The sequence below is a fragment of the Mixophyes fleayi genome, chromosome 8 (genome assembly GCF_038048845.1).
Source record: "Mixophyes fleayi isolate aMixFle1 chromosome 8, aMixFle1.hap1, whole genome shotgun sequence".
Lineage (NCBI taxonomy): Eukaryota > Metazoa > Chordata > Amphibia > Anura > Limnodynastidae > Mixophyes > Mixophyes fleayi.
Window position 1 is genome coordinate 14,353,368 of NC_134409.1, and position 20,787 is coordinate 14,374,154.

General features: G+C 41.3%; 2 protein-coding genes across 5 annotated transcripts in view; one reads left to right on the top strand and one right to left on the bottom strand.

Moving 5' to 3' along the window:
• AK5 (adenylate kinase 5) overlaps window positions 1-6,472 on the top strand; it is a 167,754-nt gene extending 161,282 nt beyond the window's left edge. The window contains exon 14 of the mRNA XM_075181938.1: window positions 3,643-6,472. Coding sequence (XP_075038039.1) covers window positions 3,643-3,711 — 69 coding nt within the window. The 3' untranslated portion in view covers window positions 3,712-6,472. The remainder of the gene's footprint in view (window positions 1-3,642) is intronic.
• A 387-nt stretch (window positions 6,473-6,859) lies between these two features.
• Window positions 6,860-20,787, bottom strand: part of ZZZ3 (zinc finger ZZ-type containing 3) — a 34,856-nt gene continuing 20,928 nt past the window's right edge. For all 4 annotated transcript variants that reach the window (XM_075181939.1, XM_075181940.1, XM_075181941.1 and 1 more), the window contains exons 3-12: window positions 17,546-17,684; window positions 16,828-16,975; window positions 14,669-14,778; window positions 13,241-13,309; window positions 12,479-12,580; window positions 12,245-12,340; window positions 11,834-11,995; window positions 10,385-10,519; window positions 9,325-9,425; window positions 6,860-8,217 (exon numbers count right to left, since the gene is read on the bottom strand). In XM_075181939.1, coding sequence (XP_075038040.1) covers window positions 8,073-8,217; window positions 9,325-9,425; window positions 10,385-10,519; window positions 11,834-11,995; window positions 12,245-12,340; window positions 12,479-12,580; window positions 13,241-13,309; window positions 14,669-14,778; window positions 16,828-16,975; window positions 17,546-17,684 — 1,207 coding nt within the window. In that variant the 3' untranslated portion in view covers window positions 6,860-8,072. The remainder of the gene's footprint in view (window positions 8,218-9,324; window positions 9,426-10,384; window positions 10,520-11,833; window positions 11,996-12,244; window positions 12,341-12,478; window positions 12,581-13,240; window positions 13,310-14,668; window positions 14,779-16,827; window positions 16,976-17,545; window positions 17,685-20,787) is intronic.

The window sequence follows — 20,787 nt, forward strand, 5'->3', positions numbered from 1 at the left end:
AAAAGAAGCTGTGAATTAGGCAACTGCAGAATAAAACTTCACTTTTATAAAATATGCTTTGACTAGTCCTCTATTTTGTTTCGTTTCCTATAGAATTAGCACTTTACAATAAACAAAACAAGTAGGAAATGATCCTGTCTGCAGAGAATAGAGAATGACTATAAAAAAAAACTATTGGCCTAAGAAAACATGAGAAATAAATACGTTAAGGACTAAAAATGGACATTTTAACACCCTAAAGACTTTTCAGTAGAATATGGTGTTATATTGTCGTCATTTCTTCATAGACATTTTAAGAAGTGTCAGATTACTCAACGCTTACAGTATATTCCACATTAAGGGGCAGATGCAATTGGCTGCGTTACTGTAAAACATATTGCGCCCTGCGCACTATTACCGATGTTATGGTGATAGTATGTGTAATTACCGCTAATACGGTAATTTTAACACCGGCTTTTTTGCGGCTCCGAGAACTGCGAACAGAAAGCAGGCTTAAAATGATCGTATTAACGGTATTGGTTTTAACGCCGCGTTCGTCGTAGCTGAATTGAATCTGCCGCTAGGTGACATCATAATGTGACTCATCTAGTGTTTTAATGTCCTGCTGTCCCCACACACTTATGGGGAGAATCAATTCCTTGCGTTGTTCTTTAGAACAATGCAGGGTGCACATCATTACCGTTACTACGGTAACATAGTTGATGAGGTTGAAAAAAGACACCACTTCATCAAGTTCAACCTATTTTGGATCTCCTGCGATCCTGCACTTATATTTGAAATTGATCCAGAGTAAGCAGGGTGGCTCAGTGGTTAGCACTTCTGCCTCACAGCACTGGGGTCATGAGTTCGATTCCCAACCATGGCCTTATCTGTGTGGAGTTTGTATGTTCTCCCCGTGTTTGCGTGGGTTTCCTTCAGGTGCTCCGGTTTCCTCCCACACTCCAAATACATATTGGTAGGTTAATTGGCTGCTATTATATTGACCTTAGTCTCTTCCTCTCTGTCTGTCTGTGTGTGTGTATGTTAGGGGATTTAGACTGTAAGCTCCAATGGGGCAGGGACTGACGTGTGTGTGTGTTCTCTGTACAGCGCTGTGGAATTAGTGGCGCTATATAAATAAATAAATGATGATGATGAATTGTGAAAATCCCCCCAGACTCAATATTGCAGTCCTATTTTTACCCTATATCCACTACTATCCTTCATTTTAATTAACGGTCGTATCCCTGGGTATACTTTCCGCTAAAAATTTGTCTAACCCTTTCCTAAACATATCTATTGAATCTGCCATCACAACCTTCCCTAGCAATGAATTCCATATCTTGACTGCCCTTACTGTAAAGAACCCCTTCCTTTGCTGGTTGTGAAATTTCCTCTCCTCTAACCTTAGGGGGTGACCGCGTGTCCTGTGTATAGTCCTTGGGGTAAAAAGTTCCCATGAAAGATCTCTGTATTGACCCTTAATGTATTTGTACATAGTAATCATATCTCCTCTTAGACGCCTCTTTTCTAAAGTAAACATGCCTAAACTGGTAACCTTTCCTCATAACTTAGTGACTCCATACTCTTTATCAATTTTGTTGCCCTTCTCTGAACCCTTTCTAGTTCCAGAATATCTTTTTTTATAGAGTGGTGCCCAGAACTGTACTGTACAGTAATGATGTGTGGAACAATGCGGGGAGTTGAATCTCCCCCTATGTGTCAGTCACTGACACGATATAATGATTTTAGATTTCTGTTTCTGGTGGATTACAAGATCAGTCTTGGATTTTCCTATGGATTACAAATGAAGGACATTCCCCTTTGGATTGGGTGTTTTTAATTTCATTGGGATCACTCGGATGGCAAATATTCTTCACTATCCTGCTACCCCCAACTTAAGGGTGCTGCCACGAGCCTCTACTTTGTCCCTGCCAGTGAAGTTGGTGGTGCTCACACCAATGACATGGGACACTGACCGCTATTAGAGTATCCTCCCCTCACCACCATAAAATGACAATCATATGCTGGGCCACCACTTTACTTAATGTGATTTACTGCAGGGCTAAAAAGGCTCAGTCCTAGGTCCTCTGCTGTTCTCTATCTACACCGCTTCTCTTGGAAATCTAATAAGTTCCTTTGGATTTCAGTATCATCTCTATGCGGATGATACACAAATCTATCTATCCTCTCCTGATCTTTCACCATCTGTGTTGTCCCGTGTAACTGACTGTCTTTCTGCCATTTCATCTTGGACGTCCTCTCACCAACTCAAACTTAATCTTTCTAAAACAGAGTTAATAATATTCCCACCCACCAACAAGAGCATACCTGACATTTCTATCTCTGTTGATAACATGACCATAAATCCCACCCCATAAGCTCACTGCCTAGGTGTAATCCTTGACTCACACCTATCCTTTGTTCCCCACATTGACTCTATATCTAAATCATGTTACATACATCTCAAAAACATTTCCAGAATTCGCACATATCTCACGCAAGACACTGCAAAAACCTTAATTCATGCACTTATCATTTCCCGCATTGACTATTTCAATTCCCTTCTTACTGGCCTTCCCCAAAACAGACTCAAACCCCTACAATCTATTTTGCACGCTGCGGCAAGATTGATTTTCCTTGCAAATCGTTATTCCTCTGCTGAATCACTCTGTATGTCTCTACACTGGCTGCCTGTTTTTTACGGAATCCAATATAAAATACTTTTACTAACCTACAAGGCCATCAACATACATCTCCTCACTTGTCTCAAAATATCTCCCAACTCGGCAACTCCGTTCTGCACAAGATCTGCGTCTCTCATCCACCCTCATTACATCATCCCATTCCCGGTTACAGGACTTTTTCCGGACTGCACCCACTCTATGGAATTCTCTCCCTCGCACAATAAGACTCTCCTCTAGTCTACAAGCTTTCAAGCGTTCTCTGAAAACCCACCTCTTCAGACAAGCTTATAATATTCCTCATCCACCCTCTTAACCTCACTACATTACCCTATTACCACCCGTTGTACAACTACTCCTTGACTAACATTGTTGTGTGACCGGATCATTTAGCTTATGAGTCACTTTTACCTTTGCAGTCTGGCTGGGCCGACTGCAAATGTAGACTTAACCTCATGTGTCAAAAGCCCATTGTCCAATAGATTGTAAGCTTGCGAGCAGGGCCTTCTCACCTCTTTGTCTGTTTTACCCAGTTTGTTTATTAGTTTACTATGTTTGTCCCCAATTGTAAAGCGCTACGGAATATGTTGGCGCTATATAAATAAATGATGATGATGATAGTCAGCTCTTCAGGTTACAGATAGATTTAGCCATGCACCACATAGCTCCCTCTTGTGGCACGTAGAGGGAATTGCAGATCCTGACCAGCAGAGATATCCCTCTAATTCTTAAGTACTGGGGCAGTGCAGAGTACTAGTAAATATGTCTGAAGGATGGAAACCGTCTTTATAAAAAAAAATGTAGTTATTCATGATCATTGTATGTAAGGACAGTCTTTTGTTTATAAAATAGAGGAAATTAGGGGAATATGCAAAAATCAGTAATTGTACTATAGCAATTAGCTTTACTATATAATAAATACACTGAGCGTCTTATTTTAAATATAATGAACCTCATCTATTGTTATTTCTGTTTCTAGATCAATGCGGAGAGGACGCCCGATGAAGTTTTCCTGCAGCTGTGTGCATCAGTCGACTCTATATTCTGAGATTCCGGGGAAGCGTTGCCGTTGGAGAGATGGGAACGTGTACAGCTTGTATATTTATTCATTTGTGAAACAGGCTGTGAGAGCCTCAGTCCTTCACTCGCGCATGCTATCTCAACCGTAGCAGAAGATCGGCCATCCCTACAGTCTCTAGTATACACATTTCACACCTAATGGCTGCAGGTTTCTGTCACTTGAGAAAATACAGCAAATGGTATGACTGTTTAGTTACTAAATAAATGGCGTTCTCCCGCTAAGTTGTCAAGAGGAGCCAGAGCTGGAGCCGATGGCGTTAGCGGGAGGGAATACACTTGTGCTACTTAACGCGGTAATTGGCAGAACCAGCTGGCGCCCCCCACCGTTGTATTCAATTAGCTTTACACATACCCACTTAGCTGGAAACATACACATCTCTTCAGTGCATGATCACTGGGAAACGCATATAGGAGCCGAGGAAACCAAAGCTGCCGTTAATGTACATTCAGTGGGCGGCCATTACTAAAAGGAAAAAAAAATAAACTATATTTTGTGTTAAATCGGACATTTATAGGTTGTGGACGGTGCCCTTTGTTAGATCAGCGTTAGAGCTTCGCGATGGGTGAAATACACACGAGTAAGGGACTGGATTGACGGAGCCCCAAACACTGCTTTTATACAGGACCTGGAGATGACCTGTGATCATATTGTAGTGATGTTAATCTGATGTCACAACTAGACATAAACAGTAACCATTCCCAACTCTATGTATGTGGGATAATAGAAAAACCTAGTGCTCCGTGAGATCACTAATAATATACATTCAGCCATTAGACTATCAGACTCCACTGTGTAGTCTAAAAAGGACTCATGATGAAATCTAAAATATTAGTTGTACATCTTACAGTGCACAATAGGAGGGATTTCAACAGTTTCTCTAAAAAGCAGAACGCATCCAATCCAGATGGACAGGAAGCGCACCGTGGTTAAATATCACCTTATCACAACTTACATTAGATTTATCTGAAAATATCTGTACAGTCACCTGTAAAACAACATATATTGTTTAGCTGAAGGGCCAATTTTGAATGCTTGTGAATGTTTCATTAAATACACACATATATATATATATATATATATATATATATATATATATATATATATATATATATATTACACACACACACACATCAAAAGAAAACCTCTTTATTGCGCACAACCAAAACACTGGTTAATATAAAAGCCATCAATGTATTCAAATACAAAATAGATGGAATTATTGGACATTAAACATACTTGCCAACTTTTCCTCATTGGCCTCAGGGGGATCCCGGGGGAGGTGAGTGTGTGGGGGCGGGGCTTGACAAATCACATCATTTTGGCCCCACCCCTAAACGATTGTCACAATTTTGGCCAATTACGACAGGGGGCGGAGCTAAGATGACACGATATTTACGGCATTAAGCCCCACCCCCACAACTTATCTATTGTGGGGGGCGAGAATCGGGAGGTTGCCCTGCTCTCCCGGGAGGTCTCCCAGAAATGTGGGAGTCTCCGGGACATTCCGGGAGAGTTGGCAAGTATTACATTAAAAGCAATTGGGATGCCACTGAAAAGATATATACCGGAGACGCACAGGGCATGAAATATTATTTTGGACGTCTTCCACGTCTGATAGTTGGTGTACATTTTAAATTTCCCAATAGACATTTTTTTGTCCCTGCCCCTAAAAAGACAAACCCAAGTTTGATTTTAATTCAGTTTTCAATTATTGCAGCCTGTGAAAGTAAATTTTATGGGGTCCACCTGCTCAGATTCTACCTGGAGGGAATATATAAATATAATAGATGAAAGGTGTTTGCTGGTGTTCTGCAGGGACAAGCTGGGAGATTCTGAAAGGCTGCAGTAACTTAGACACTGGCAGGTTCTTCATTCTATCTATCATATTTACCTATTATAGTGACTCTATCTTGGTCTAACTGTGTAGGTGGAGGTGTGAGACGCTTATTTCAAAGCCGAACCCAGTGCGTAACATGAAGGTTACAGAACAGGTACAATAAGCAATTCTCTTTAACATTCTAGTTGTATTTAATGTCCACTAATCTTAGTTGTTCACTATTGTCCTTCGCTAAATAAACACATTTTATACACTGGCATTTTGGTTGTGCTCAATAAAATATTTTTATTTTATTGTATTAATATTGTGTGTGTATATAATATAACATCACACACATACAGATATAGACACACAATATAGTTTGACCTTGGTTTCCAGAAAGGTTCTACAATTGTATTGCAGATTCCCTTTGAACATGTCTCTTTCCCAACATACTGGACTTCCTTATAATATGTCTCCAGTGCCAAACCAGACTGAGATAGTAAATCAGCCAGATCAGGACAAAGCTGACATTATAGCGACATCTTTACATGACGGTATAGAGTTCTCTGCCAAAATATCATGACTCCGCACATCAGGTTCCTGTACGTCCCCTGTTCCCTTTTTATAAGAGTACTTGTACATTGCTATCTGCCGAGAATACTCCGCATTTGCAGTTTTATCGTGTTGGCATCATCAATATTGCAGTGACGGTATTGTCAACTCCTTGCAGAATTTCACAGCATAAGAACTTGCATGACTAAGCCAAGAGACAATGTATAACAAGTAATGACGATTTATATTAAAAAGAATAAAAAATGATATTTAAAAAAAAAAAAAAATGCATATTATGTAATGACAGTAATGCTGCCAATATACATAAAATAAAATATAAATTCTGGTATGAATATTTTTTGCTTGTTTGTGATTTATTCTACCCATCGGCTCCCAGGGGCAAACGCACCACGCCGCCAGTGGGCGTGACCACCATACATGGGGACGTGGCTATAATTTTAGACAGTGTTTGGCTGCACTCCAACTCTTCCTATCCCCATAATATACATGGGCAATGCCGCGTGCACTAATGTTAGGTGCACGCAGCTCTCCCTTTTCAAACAGAGCTGAGTGAAGCAGGAGCAGGGTCCAGCCACCTCAATTATACAGTGCCCCAGGCTTGGAGGGGGGTTTCCAGGTATTAGGAACCCCCCTCGGTTTGCCTATGGCTCCCTGCAATCCCCCCCATCGTACGTGGGTGAAAATGTGAAGACACCAAAAATGACAACTTTATGTACAAACGAATAGTACCCACACAGTTTTATTTTTACAGTCCTCCTGACAGCTCATTTAAGAACATACTGTTTACATAGAGAAGGGACCAAAACAAAAAAACAAAAAGAAAAAAAACAAAACAAACATAGAAAATGTCTAACCCTTTCCCTGCCAGAGAGGTCAACAACGCCCCTGTGTCCTACTCTCTCTGGCAGACAGCAAGCTACAGGATGCAGTATATAAAAAAAGAGCACGTGACCATATCTTCTAGCTCGCCGCATAGATCTATGTAACCACTTGCTTAAATATTAATAAAAATACAATCTTTTATGGATCCCGTGAGACTACAAAAAGAGAGAAATTACAATACATATAGGATTTACAATAGGCAGTTATTTTTCATCTTCCTTGGGTGGCCTGAATACCCCCCCCAAAATGCAGAGGCTGAAGGCTGTTCATTATTTTCTTCTAGGAAGGACCTAAGAAAGCTTTAAGTGTTAGACTTTACACAAGTTACTACAAGTGGCACTTTTTCACCATTTTTTTTTTGTTTGTTTTTGTTTACACATCACATGATCATCTGAACGTTTACATTTAAAAAATATATCTGAGTGAAAATCTTGACGTTCACACACACACGCCACGAGCTGGTTAAAGAAGCCGCCACAGACCCCAATCTGTAGTGCTCGATTGTAGTTAATTATTTTGATTTAAAAAGCAGCTCACAGTCAAGCAGGGACCGGAATTAATCCAAACGTGGGTAAGTAACATGATTTGTTTTTTTTTGTCTTTAGCGTCTTTTAAGCAAACACTGTGATTGGTTAAAACTTTCTCAAAATGTCAGTTTCTGTGCAAAGGAAAAAAAAAATAAAAAAATGATGTCACAAAACTGCAAGCTAGTAAACCGGTTTTAATATAAATAGTTCACATTTTGACCAATTCTTGTTTATCGGAAGCCTTTGGAAATTAGTCTGTAACGTGCGCTGTAATTTTGTGTTCTAACTTGCTGTCCAGGTAGTTGCCGTAGGTAGAGGACACGCCCCCGAGGAGTTTGCCTCTATATGCCCGTGGAATGTTCTACTGCAGTAGGTGCGGGTGAAGTCTGGTGGAGCTTCCCACGGAGGGATCATCATGTGAGCAGGATTTCAGAGAAAAGTTACACATCTTCTGGAAACTGAATGGGCTGCTCCGCTACCCTTTGTGTCTGGAGAGATTACCGAGCCGGCTGGTTGGCCAGGTCACGTCATCTGTTCGCTGGGAAATAGTTTGGGTCCAAGTAATTGTAACTGGTGCTGTGCGGCATGCAGTAATCTCGATCTAGGAATGTCTCTGCTTTATAAACTGGTTCCAGGTGGTGTTCCTCTTTGTGAGTTTGTGTTTCAAATAAACTGTGAAAATAAAAGAAAATATGTGTCAATGGTAGCAGGACAACACGTGCTGTAAAGGCAAAGAGAATTATAGAATCATAGTTCTCTCAGTATTTGAATGTACTAATAGAATTCAGAGTTACTGTACAAAGCTCCAAGTGGTCACATGATCACAATGCATGGTCACATGACCACAATGCTTGTTCACACTGACAAAGCAGGAGAACTTTTCAGCAAATCAACTTTGGAACAGATTTACTCAATGCAACATATTTTCTCATGTGGCCTTTACAATCCAATGTGTTCTGTGACTAAATATCTTCCTGCCCTCATATTTATGCTAAAACAATGCAAAACTACTGGAGTCTGGCATCTTCAGATTACTTCCGCTATGTAGGAGAGCGTGTCCTGGCAATGCTTTTGAAAATATCGAGTTCCTATGCAGAGGTTTCGGTATCTGATCTGCCGAATGACATTCAATGTGGGCCGCGTGTGGCCACCTTTCATTCAGTGATGGAAAACAATGGGTAGCTTGGGCACCATCATCACTTATCAAACACAAAGACCACCAAGAAACAGTCCATTTCTTCGGACATCTGCCCTGCTCGTACAGGAGGCTTACATTTCATGTTAACCCTTCAGTGCAACTAATGATACATCGTCCAGTCCCGTTTAATAATGCAAATATTTGTGTTCACTGTGAGGAATGAACTTATACGTCAAATATTTCATGAGAAGAAATAGGGACCAAATTCATTGAAAATCTGTAGTTTACATCTTTTAAGAGATTCTCACCCAAATGCATTTTTAATATTAAACCTCCCCTGCATGTGTCAGAACAGCACCGTAAAGGGCCCGATTGAAGGAAACCGTATCTATGCACAGCGGTTTGTTATGTATTGGAAACACATTCTCCTGCCATCAAAGAGTCGCCAGACAAGACTCTCCTGAATGGCAAAAGTCCTGGATTTTGGGCACCTGTCGCCCTCACACTTGTGCATGGGTTTAATAACAATGATATGTTTGGATGGATATTTCCTTCCGGCTCTTTAAACACACAATATAACATCAACGCTGTGATGATTGCATTCCAACCCCAGGTATGTTTCTTCCCTCATATACACTCACCAGTCAGAGCACGAGTCACAGAAATCCACAGCCATCTGTGGAGGACAGTCCTGGCAGTGCCACCGAATACCCTGGATAGGCTCTGTCCCGCAGTTATCACACTGTAACAGACACCACAGAGAAGGAGATACAGGATGGTGAATTGGACAGGTTGACTATTATCCAGAAAGCCACTTATGCATACATATAAATACATCTAAATGCATTAATGAACTATTTGCTTCTACCAGAAACTGCTTATAGTCTCTGACAGTACTAATGAGCAGGAAATGTAATGTATCCCATTAGACTTTAGCCGCACACATTGGAAGCATCGCTGCTGCTCTCTGGTAACATGTAGTATTCTGTACTGTGCTACTAACACTGGACATATGATCGATGGTTACAAAATAAATGATCAGTGAATGTGACCAACCTGTCTGTATGCCAGTAAGGGAGGCTTATAGATCTGGAAGGTTTCATTGTCTTCACTCACTGAAATAAAACTTCTGAAATCTCATACACACCATAGGGAGGCAGTTAGCAAAGGGGATATTGGAGACTGCTCCTAGGGGCAGATTCAGGTAGCGGCGAAAATGAGCGGAGATTTCTGTAAAAATTCCGACGCCATGTGCCTCTGTGGACTGTTCCAGAGACACACTGCGTTCCCCTCACACCAAACTGAATCTGACCCCAATGTCTCAATTTCATCTAATCTAATCAGACCTTCTATTCCCTTGTTACCGGACACAATTATTTAGAAGCGATGAGGACATCAATGTATGTATCCGTATACTGTTGAACTTTCCAACTTTGTTTTTATAGAATGACTCGTTAAGTTATGTTTCTAAAAATATGTCCTATTGGTCCAGCCTGCGGGCATACTGTACTTGAACTGAGAACCTGTGCTTCTGAGTAACACAGCGGAAATGTTTGAAAAACAATGTACTCTAGAAGAAATGTGGAGGCAGAATATAGCAGACATAGGTAAACTGAGCAGAAGAACAACAGAGGCGGATAAGCAGACATAAGTACACTTGGGCAAATTCCCATCATGCTCTCTGTTTCAGGACTAACTTACTTTGAAGCCAACATGCTGCACAAAACCGCTCTCTACCTCCATCTCTTGGAGTCTTTGCTTCTTCAATTTCTTCAGTTCAAGTAGTTCTTTGTATTCTGCCAGGCCATGACAAGCGACGGGAATACTATCTTCATCCTGTGCAATGCGGCAGAGCAGAGATATCTCAGCAGGTAACCCCGTACATGTGATGGTAATATAACTACTGACCAGGACAACCACAAATCAGACAGCTCAATACCAGAGCTTCCTAATTCTACAGCCTTCTCTGCAGTGTCCAGAGTCCCCCGTCCTCCCCCCTAATTAACACCGTTTGAAAGTACGGAAGAGGATTAATGTGCATGTAGAATAGTAAATTAAAATGATCAGCAAAACCCCAAAATTGACATCGTCAAGGTAAAATTAATTGTTAACCTGAGATGCCACAGTTGCCCTCTCCCACATCTTTAGGACAGTTTCTTAATGGACTCCGATACAGCTCTACAAGCTAAGCCCGCAGGCATTTATACTGACAGCCGTGATCCTGTGTTTGAACCCACGCAGTGTCTTTCTGCAGAGTCAGTCCCTCTGTGTATGCTGTTAGAGAAGCTCCTCAGTCCTAAGATTTCACCCTGCTACAGAGGCACGGAGGACGTCTATTTATACAAAAGGCTTCAGGTACATTATTCAGCTCGGTAATACTCAGCCTTTGATATAAGTTAACGCCCAGTAGAGGCTTTACCTCTTCTTGAACCCATTTTCTTAGTCTATAACCTTTAAAGAGATTGCCAGCCAAATTATTTCCTTACAATGCATTAAGTTTAAAGAGGTCTTTGGTTACCTAAACACTAGGGTGTAACGCCCCTTGGCGCACTATTAGAACAGTAAGTAAGACCAGAGGTTGGTGCACTGTGCGGAGACGGTGGGACCATATATATGTGGCGTGTAAACTGAATTTTTATTGTATACATTTACCTCCAAAATGCCATTCTAGACCAATAAAGATATGTAACAATACAACACCAACAATAGGACTTAGCTACAAAGTACTGTAATAATAACTAACCTACTGCAACCAACAGAAACATCAATTACACATTACCTGTCACTAGTTAAACGGATAATAAAATAAGCGGCTATCAGTTACTGCCTTGTGCAATGCATATCAAGTTTTTAAGTAGGTCTATTTACCTTGCTATTCTTTAAAAAGGTAAAAACCACAACCCCCCCCCCCCCCCCCAAAAAAAAAACCCAAAACACTAGGCGAATTGGTTGAGCTAATATGGTGCAATTCCTCCACGTTGTCATGCGATACATAAAACACACAAAGCAATACAGCTTGTTGAAGGCAAACACACAAATGAATGAATAAAGTCGCAGGACTATATTAGCCGTGCAGTGATACGGAGGCTGTGAATGGTGCACATGTTACATGCGGATGTTTGCGTAAAAATATTTATTAAGCACAATTACCGAGATGTCATCGTCCTCATCACCGGCTGCATCAAGGTCCCGGCTGTGGAAACTGGAGTGGTCGTCGTCCTCTTCCATGAACACGGGAGGCTCATGAGATGTCATGAAGGTGGAGGGTTTAAACAGATGCTTGTTGAGGATGTGCTGCCGCTTGTTTGAGGGCTAAGAGGAGAACGGCAGGAATCGCGTTACCCATAAAGGCGGATAAGGGGGGAGATTTATTACAACAGCTGCACAACTGAATGAAGACATTTTGGCAAAACTGTAGTCGTTACATTAAGTTATAAAGTTACAGACAAGACACAAATTCTTAATCATGCAAAAAGTAGAACTGCCACAAGCCCATGTCCCATCATGCACCTGTGCAACAGTAGCTACAGGGGTGTGTGAAAGTCACATCCGGCCTCTTACCTTCTTAGAGTACATGTATAGGTTTGGAGTTCGCCCTGGCACAGGGATTCCAGCTTTGGTCAGTTTTATGAAGTATTTCTGCACCCGGCTGGCAACCTGTCAAATCAAGCCACGTGGTAGGAAATATCACCATAGAAATAACATGGGCAAGATGCAAACGTGCTCAATGTAGGGGGAGATGATGGAAGAGAACCATATACGCCGAGGCCGTAGTGAGTGTTTAGTGCTACTCACTTGTTTAGCGGTCCTGTTTCCTAACTCGTCAGCAATCTTCTGCCACCTCTTGGACTCCACTTCTTCTGGAGGGAACTTCAAGAGGAGCTGCTCCAATTTTTTCTATCGATTCATAAAAAGCGCAAGATTAGAGTGTTCAGCGATAGCTAACGGACATACAACGCAATACATGAACAGTTACAAGATAACATTGTATTAGAGAAGGAAATAAAAACAAGCAGTACTGAGCCTGTGTATAACTCATTTACAAGGCCTCAGTTTATCATGAAATAATTGCAACGTTCTAAGACGCTCAACATAAATGAAGCAAAGCCCAAAATTGAGGCCACGCTATTCCTACGGAAATGTATTAGCGGATTTTATAATATATAAGACAGAGAGAAGAAAAAACAAAGTCAGCTTGAATTGCTGTTACATGGATACAGAAGCATAAAACAAGATGCGTTATCCTAGAGAATGTCCCAACAGCAGATACAACTCAACATTCTTTCCCATAAATTAACAGTACAGATTATAATTTACACTTTTTAGGTGAGTGCCAGTTTACATATTAAAACACAGTACATAAATTGTTCCTACACAGATACATTGTGGTGATTGGAGTTTCATAACAAGTACCATCACATTCAAAACAACATCTATTAGTCTCAGTGTAGAAGTGAAGCAATGTATTTATCACGTGGCACAGAGCTGCCCTGTATGTCACTAAATTAAAAGGCATTAACTACTATGCCAACCAGATAAATTGGTTACATTCATTACCTGTTCTTCCACCGTCCACAACTGATTGAAGGTCCCAGGTCTGGAGTCCATACACAGTCTGCCTCTTATCTAAGGTTAAACATGTCAGTTACACACTTCTCTAAATCACTGCAATCTTACACATTTCTGTAGAACTCAGTCAGTCAAATCTTGGGGCTAGATTTACTAAGCTGCGGGTTTGAAAAAGTGGGGATGTTGCCTATAGCAACCAATCAGATTCCAGCTATCATTTTGTAGAAGGTACTAAATAAATGAAAGCTAGAATCTGATTGGTTGCTATAGGCAACATCCCCACTTTTTCAAACCCGCAGCTTAGTAAATCTAGCCCTAAGTGTCAAACGGTATTTGTGAAGGGGTGATATGAATTTTATTTATCTTGTGTACAAGAGGAAGAGGATATCAGAAGTTTGGGACACTAGCCGATATTAAAAGACTTGGCGGAGAGCAGTCTATAAACAGATCTCTACTTGTGGAGGACTCAACTCCGTGGTTGCTGTCAGACAGTGGTTTGAAGGAACTGCTGGAGCTCACAAAACAAGACAAAGATAGTGGGGAAAGGAAAAATGTGTGCCCATTATGTGGCATGGATCATTGGCCCCTGGCACTTCACCAGCCCTGCCCTAGGAGTTGCATAATAAAGTAACTTGTTAAAGTTGGCTTTGAGAAGTATAATTTAATAAATTGTCTACAAGACTATGGATTGTTACTCCAAAAACTTCAGAAAAAAAAATTAATAATGGAATATTACAAAGTAATACAAATAAACTAATATTTGAGTAGATTTAATTTAGCGTTTTGATCTGATGCTCCTCTGCTGAAGGACATTGTACTCTGTGAAGAACAGTTAGACTCCGACTGATGGACAATGTCTGACCATTGGGCTCACTTGGACTGGCTACATGTGTCGTACTCTCAACAATCAGTAACAAGGGCAACCTGACACAATGTCACTGGTTCCTAGTGAACGGTTAGGCTGTATCATCACCATTTATTTATATAGTGCCACTGATTCCGCAGCGCTGTACAGAGAACTCATTCACATCAGTCCCTGCCCCATTGGGGCTTACAGTCTAAATCTCCTAACATACATACACAGACAGACACACAGACTAGGGTCAATTTGATAGCAGCCAATTAACCTACAATTATGTTTATGTAGTGTGGGAGGAAACCTGAGCACCCGGAGGAAACCCACGCAAACACGGGGAGAACATACAAACTCCACACAGATAAGGCCATGGTCGGGAATCGAACTCATGACCCCAGTGCTGCGAGGCAGAAGTGCTAACCACTGAGCCACCGTGCTGCCCTAATTCACATTTATATTGGGCTCGCAAATAAAATGGCTGCCTCCACTGTAGGCAACAAGGCCTCTTTAAGATAACTATAGCAACATATCAGGACAAGCTTCCACACCGTGGTTCTTACCTGTACGTTGCTTGAAGAGCTTTCCTGAACATCGCTCTGTGGCAGAACAGAATAAGACGAGGACTCCCCGTCCTTATCTCCCGTTGTTGGAGAACTGGCGTGTAACCCGACTGTCAAGAGCAACAAAGGAATTCCGTTTCAATTCCGAACAAAGTGTACAAAGACTCCGCTCTCACAAGTCAAATACAGTTTTATAAATATATGTACCTCATTTCCACATAAGAGATAAGTTTGTGGGAAGGACACAGGTGGCTGCGGTTTATGAGAGCAGAAGCAATTTAGGTCAGATATCAGGCAAACAAAAAATGATTGCTGTACTTGTAATAATATAATGTAATGTTAAACCTGCGCTACAGTAGGAAGAATTTTAGTATTTGATCTTACGGGAATCACAGCAACACAAGATAAAATTCCTTTTCGGTAAAGACCAATAAATTTCAATGGGTTTTCTAACCCCAGCTGGCTTACATACGTCATCATTATATTTTGACTAAATATATATAATTGTCAGCAGTTAGTGATGGCTGTAAAACATTTGTGAAGGCAATGGGGAAATGCAAGGTGGTGCAGAGGAGTCATCCCCCCAAGGACAGGGATGTTTAGAAGATCTACTTAGTCCCATTTCCGTTCAGCTGCAGGACCCGGTGGGTATAACCGCCCTGGTAGCTGCCGCCAAACATGGGGAACATAAGTCCTGGCGTTATTTATAGCAGGGAATACGATACTAAAGAAAAACACCGGGCTACTGCCAGCCATACCACACCACGGGTGGCTGCGCTACTGCCAGCCACCACGGATGGCTGCGCTACTGCCAGCCACCACGGGTGGCTGCGCTACTGCCAGCCACCACGGGTGGCTGCGCTACTGCCAGTCACCACTGGTGGCTGCGCTGCCAGTCACCACTGGTTGATTTATTATCAGTGGGCAATAACGCTGCTGCCCGACAGTAGACAAACACTGTCTTACAATTATTATTCTGCTACTTTATAAATACATTGTTCTCTACACCTTAGACTGTAAGCTCATCTGGGCAGAGCCACCAATATCTTCTGTTTCATGCCATGATCCCCATAATGTACATTGCTACACAGTATGTCAGTGCTTTATAGATAATAATATTTCTGGTTTCCCACTTTGTTATTCAGACATATTTTTATATGATCAGGCAGAGTTGTAGTGAGATATAACAATGCTCTGCTCTCTGCATGTGATCTCAGAGAACAGTTGAGTGCAGACCCCAAGGCAATGAATACAAGTAACTCTGCTGGATGTTGTAAATATCCAATCTCTCTCTCACAGTCCTGGAGCTGCTGCCAGAATGCACCCTTCCCTCCTATCTGGTATCCCCCCCAACATCCCTGCTTCAAGCCATCCTAAACGCTGCAGCAATGCTGAATTTCCTTTCTCGCTGCTCCACCACCATGCAACTCCCTATCATCTCAAAACACTTTGCCGTGTGCCCTCTAAGGTGCAACGCCTCTGGTACGCACCTCTCACCCCCATCTACAAGATTCCCTTGTGCCACTATCCACAAATGGAATTACCTACCTTGTCTGGCCAATCTGCGCTCAACCTTAAAATATTATAATGCTCTATGAAAACCCATCTCTTACTACTCGCACTGGTATACCCTCAGAACACAGTCCGAAACACCACTGAGCCACACTCACCCTCTTGTCTCATCTCTGCCCCATTCTTGCCAAAATGTAAGCTCTCATGAGCAGGGTCCTCCCTATCCCGAAATTTCAAGCCTATACTTATTTTGCCTAACTCGTATGTCACTGTTTTATGTACGCACCGTTATCCCCATTGGTGGGCGCTGCAGAACTCTGTGACACCTTACAAATCATTTGTATCACTGGCTAGAGACTCACCTATAGGAGACGCCTTGACGCTGGCAGGTGAGCTTACCCCAGTAAAGCTATATTGTGCACAAAATTCTCCTTTATGTATATGCTGACAGTGATTTATATATTGCTTGTTTTTGAGCGCTAGACAACGTTTTTCTTTTGTTTGCACCTTACAAATTTACAATACCAGGTTAAAAGCACAAAAGGCTGGCAGAAAGATAAATACATGTATTCATTAAAATAGTGACAGAAGGAACCAAATAAATGAAAGTCACTGAAAGGTAGCAAATGACTAATCAATCTACTAACCTTTATCAAATATGAGCTTGACTCTCCGTGAGTTCCGTTTCCGATTCCTGAACTCTCTTTCGAAGTTTCCCAGAGTTGTAGTATACTGGTCCCAAGCAATGTCTGGTAACTGGACAATCCTCTGGGAGCGAGGGATACCCAGATCCATCTAATGTAAAACAAAGAATGTAAGAAAATCAGTGACTTTTCTCTCTCTCAACAGAATCCCAAACCAGCTGTAACTTCCTAAATGTAAGACGAGGGCGAGCTAGGATTCAGACTGGAGATGTAACACAGGTAGATGTAACTGAATGAGAAAAACATTTAACAGTTTGTGATTCAGCAATGAAACCTTTGCAGGACACTAAAAAAGATCACTACCAGAAATCAACGCTCTCACTTATACATGTTCTAACCCTGGTAATTGGATTGTGGGTTCATGCAACATCTACACTGCTGAGGGGAAAGTCTGGCTTTCCCAGTTCAAATACCAGTGTCCTCTTTTTATGACATTATTACCTTTAGGTAAGCGAGAGACGCTCTAGAAGATAGTGACTGGTACAATAGACTACATGCAAAAATAATTACTACATTAATGCTTCCTGAAGTAAATCAGACTAGATACACAAATGACGTCCTTTCCTACAGTCCACCTGAGGTCTATGTTTAAGACATTCAGTAGAGACTGAAGACAGAACAGGGCCGCACTTCTGGCTACTAAGTCTCCTCTGTATTGTACCTTTGTCTGAAGCTTCTCCACAAATTCAATAGGATTGGCCATTGCTTCCCCCTGGTGATGGGTTAAATTCTCCACATCTAAAACCGCTTGAGAGCGCTGCGCCTCCAGCACAGAGATCGTCTGTAATAGCCTCTGATAACTAGAAGGACAAAAGGGACAAATTAGCAGCAGTATAAACAGCAGAAGCATGTTAAGCCCATGTGAGACAATGTGTGGTAGAGGTAATCTGTCGTGCACTATTCACGGAGAATGTAATTACATTCATTGAAATGAAGTTCCCCGTTACAGTGCACAGTACAAGAACTGCACAAAGCGTTCATTATCACAGCTGGATGGACACAAAAGTATATCTGTATTATAACAGACCACAATGTGCGGTGTCACTACAACCTGGAGAACAAGACACATGCCTTCCTTCAGGCAGCCCCTAGGTGGCACTATTAGGAAGCAAAATAGCCGTAGTTCACATACATGTGAACAATAGAATGCATATAATCGCTGTAATGCTATTTGTCCCCCACACGTGATTTTGATGACATTTCATTAAAGCACCAAGAATGGGAACTTTTAAAAGGACAATCCAGGTTTTAAAACCTGACTTATAATAATTATCCACCATCCGTGTAAATATTGGTGCTGGAACTTTAATATATTATCAGGTCAGATGACTTGAGCAATGGGCTTGTTGTGATGGGCCGGGCAATAGGATCTGCTGTGGTAAGATCTGACCAATTATTAACCTATCTCAAAACATGGGTTTTCCAGATCTCTCCCAGTGGTGTCAAAATCCATGCTTATACTTGCACTTTGTAATACTATTAAAACCGTCAAAAAGGGTATTGAAATGGAACCCATTTGTACCAATGAGCTCATACCCACTTGCCGTTGGGAACGTTGGTGTTACGGAGCGTTTTTTCTCAACGCTGCCTGCTCCATTTACTTGTGTTCACCACAACTGAATGTATTGGAGTCCTCTATTGGCTCCAGACAACAAGCACTCACCATCCACAGCATAAGAAACAGAATTACATTTGACATACAGCCTCACTGGTGTTTAACGCAAAGCCTGTGTGTCAGGGCCTTGTCTAGGACAGGAGTATCACCTAAAGTCTGTTACTGTATATATAAAATAATCTGTGTAACGATTACCTGTGATGTTGGCAGAATCGTGCTGGTGTACAGATGTGTACTGGTAAACGATCTAGGGGAAATGCTAACGAAGCACTGTACAGTGATAATAGAGTTATGCTAGCTGACTGTATTATGAATATGCTAAAATTATACAAATCAGATCCTACAGGCCAAGTATCTGTCAATTCCACAAACCTGCTACCACGAGTGGTAATATACTGAGAATACCGTGGACAGGAAGGCCAACAGTATGAGCAAATAATTCTGCCTCCGGGAGATGTTGGCAAGTGCTAAAGAAGATATCTCACCCCTCTGCTAGTAAGGTATAAAGGGTGGGTGGGTGTTTGCCTCATCTTTCAATACTTTATTACAAAAATCTTGAATAGCAATTAAAAAAAAAACCCCTAATCATTTAAATTAGAAGCAAATTACAAAAATGAACAAATCCAATGGAGACCCAGGTCACTCTGCCCCAAAAACTGAAGTAGGAGACAGCGGTGTAAGTTACGCTGGGTACACATTACAGAAAAATTCTCCCAATGCGATATCAGTAATGATTTTACCAATGACTGAAAGTCCCGATCAGCAGCTGAATCATGTGTACACACTATAGACGTTTTACAAGATTTACCTTCAGATCTGTGCTCTTCATCGGTCATAACCATCAGCTGAAATGATCGTGACTCTACATGATCTATGGACACTGCCGGTCGTAAGTGCACACATCGCAGATTTGGAACAACATTGTTCCATCGTTTATAGCGATTTTTAGTCTGATTATAAAATCAAATGAAATGTTACGATGTGTTATCGTACCAAAACACACGACCAATGCACCGCACACACTAATGCAATACTGAAGCCAATCGGTCGTTTATCGTGAGATTGGCACGATAAATCGGCTGAACAACCAACATGTAGTGTGTACCTAGAGATTTCAATTTAGCAATTCTATATGCTTTTAAAAAAAAAAAAAAAAAAGCTATGAGGGAGGGGGGGTAAAAAAAACCAAAGAAAATAAACAATAACAACTGACGTGTTTGGTTGTATGATGGGGATTAAACGCACACAATGATGATGGAACTTTATACCTGGTCTTTACCAGACATCTGTTCTCACGAGTCTTTCTAATGGTCACAATTTACAGCACAAAGTAGAAGCTTCAGAAATACATTTAGTGTAAGAGCGCCATCTAGTGTTCTTTAGTTGGCAAACAACTATGGGGGGAAAAAAATCAGAAACTGACATTTGAAGATATAGGGACTCATTTATAATTGGACACATATTTGTGGTCTGAAGACATTCATAAACAGACTGCCACAAAATTGTAGTCCTTCGGGTGTATCCGAGTTACAGATTACCATGTTGTCGGGGCTGTTTTCCCTCTTAAGAAACTACCAATCAGGTGATGACACGCGCCAGGTTCTAGAAGACTATTTCATTCACTTATTCCAGCACAAATTTCCATTCGTGACCGTGACCCTTTAGTAACCCCTCAGATGGTGTGCATTGTGTAGTTTTCTTTGTCCATTATACCCAACTATAGCCTAGAAATGCGGTTGGACAGGGTCTGCTATAAATGCAAAAGTTGTGTTACCCTATTCATACACAATATAACATAATGAAGTGTCATATACACAACAGCACTATTAATAAATGAGAAAGTCACACTTTCCTTATAAAATGTAAATAAAATACAACCACCCCCATATCTGCCATTTATAGATTTATGAATACAATGGCAATCTTCTTTCCTGCAGTAGTCCAAATGAAAATAACAAAATAATAAGTCTGAGTAAACGGGCGCATGTTTATAGGATTTATCCGCAACGTTAAAAAAAAAAATAACAGACTACCAGGTGTCAGGGTCAATATGCAAACAGCCAATCAAAGGCCAGACATGTGTCACCAATCATCGGCACAGATCTGTAGACCAGAATCAAGCACCCACAGGTCTAAATAGGCCGCATGCTACACTTACACCTGGAGAGACAGGCAAGTTGGGTACATGAAAGGGGGCCGCAAGTCTAACATACAGAAGTATTCCTGTAGACACGCACAGTACGGAAAAGAAGATTTTTGTTACACCTGTGAGCTAGAAGAATGTCTTG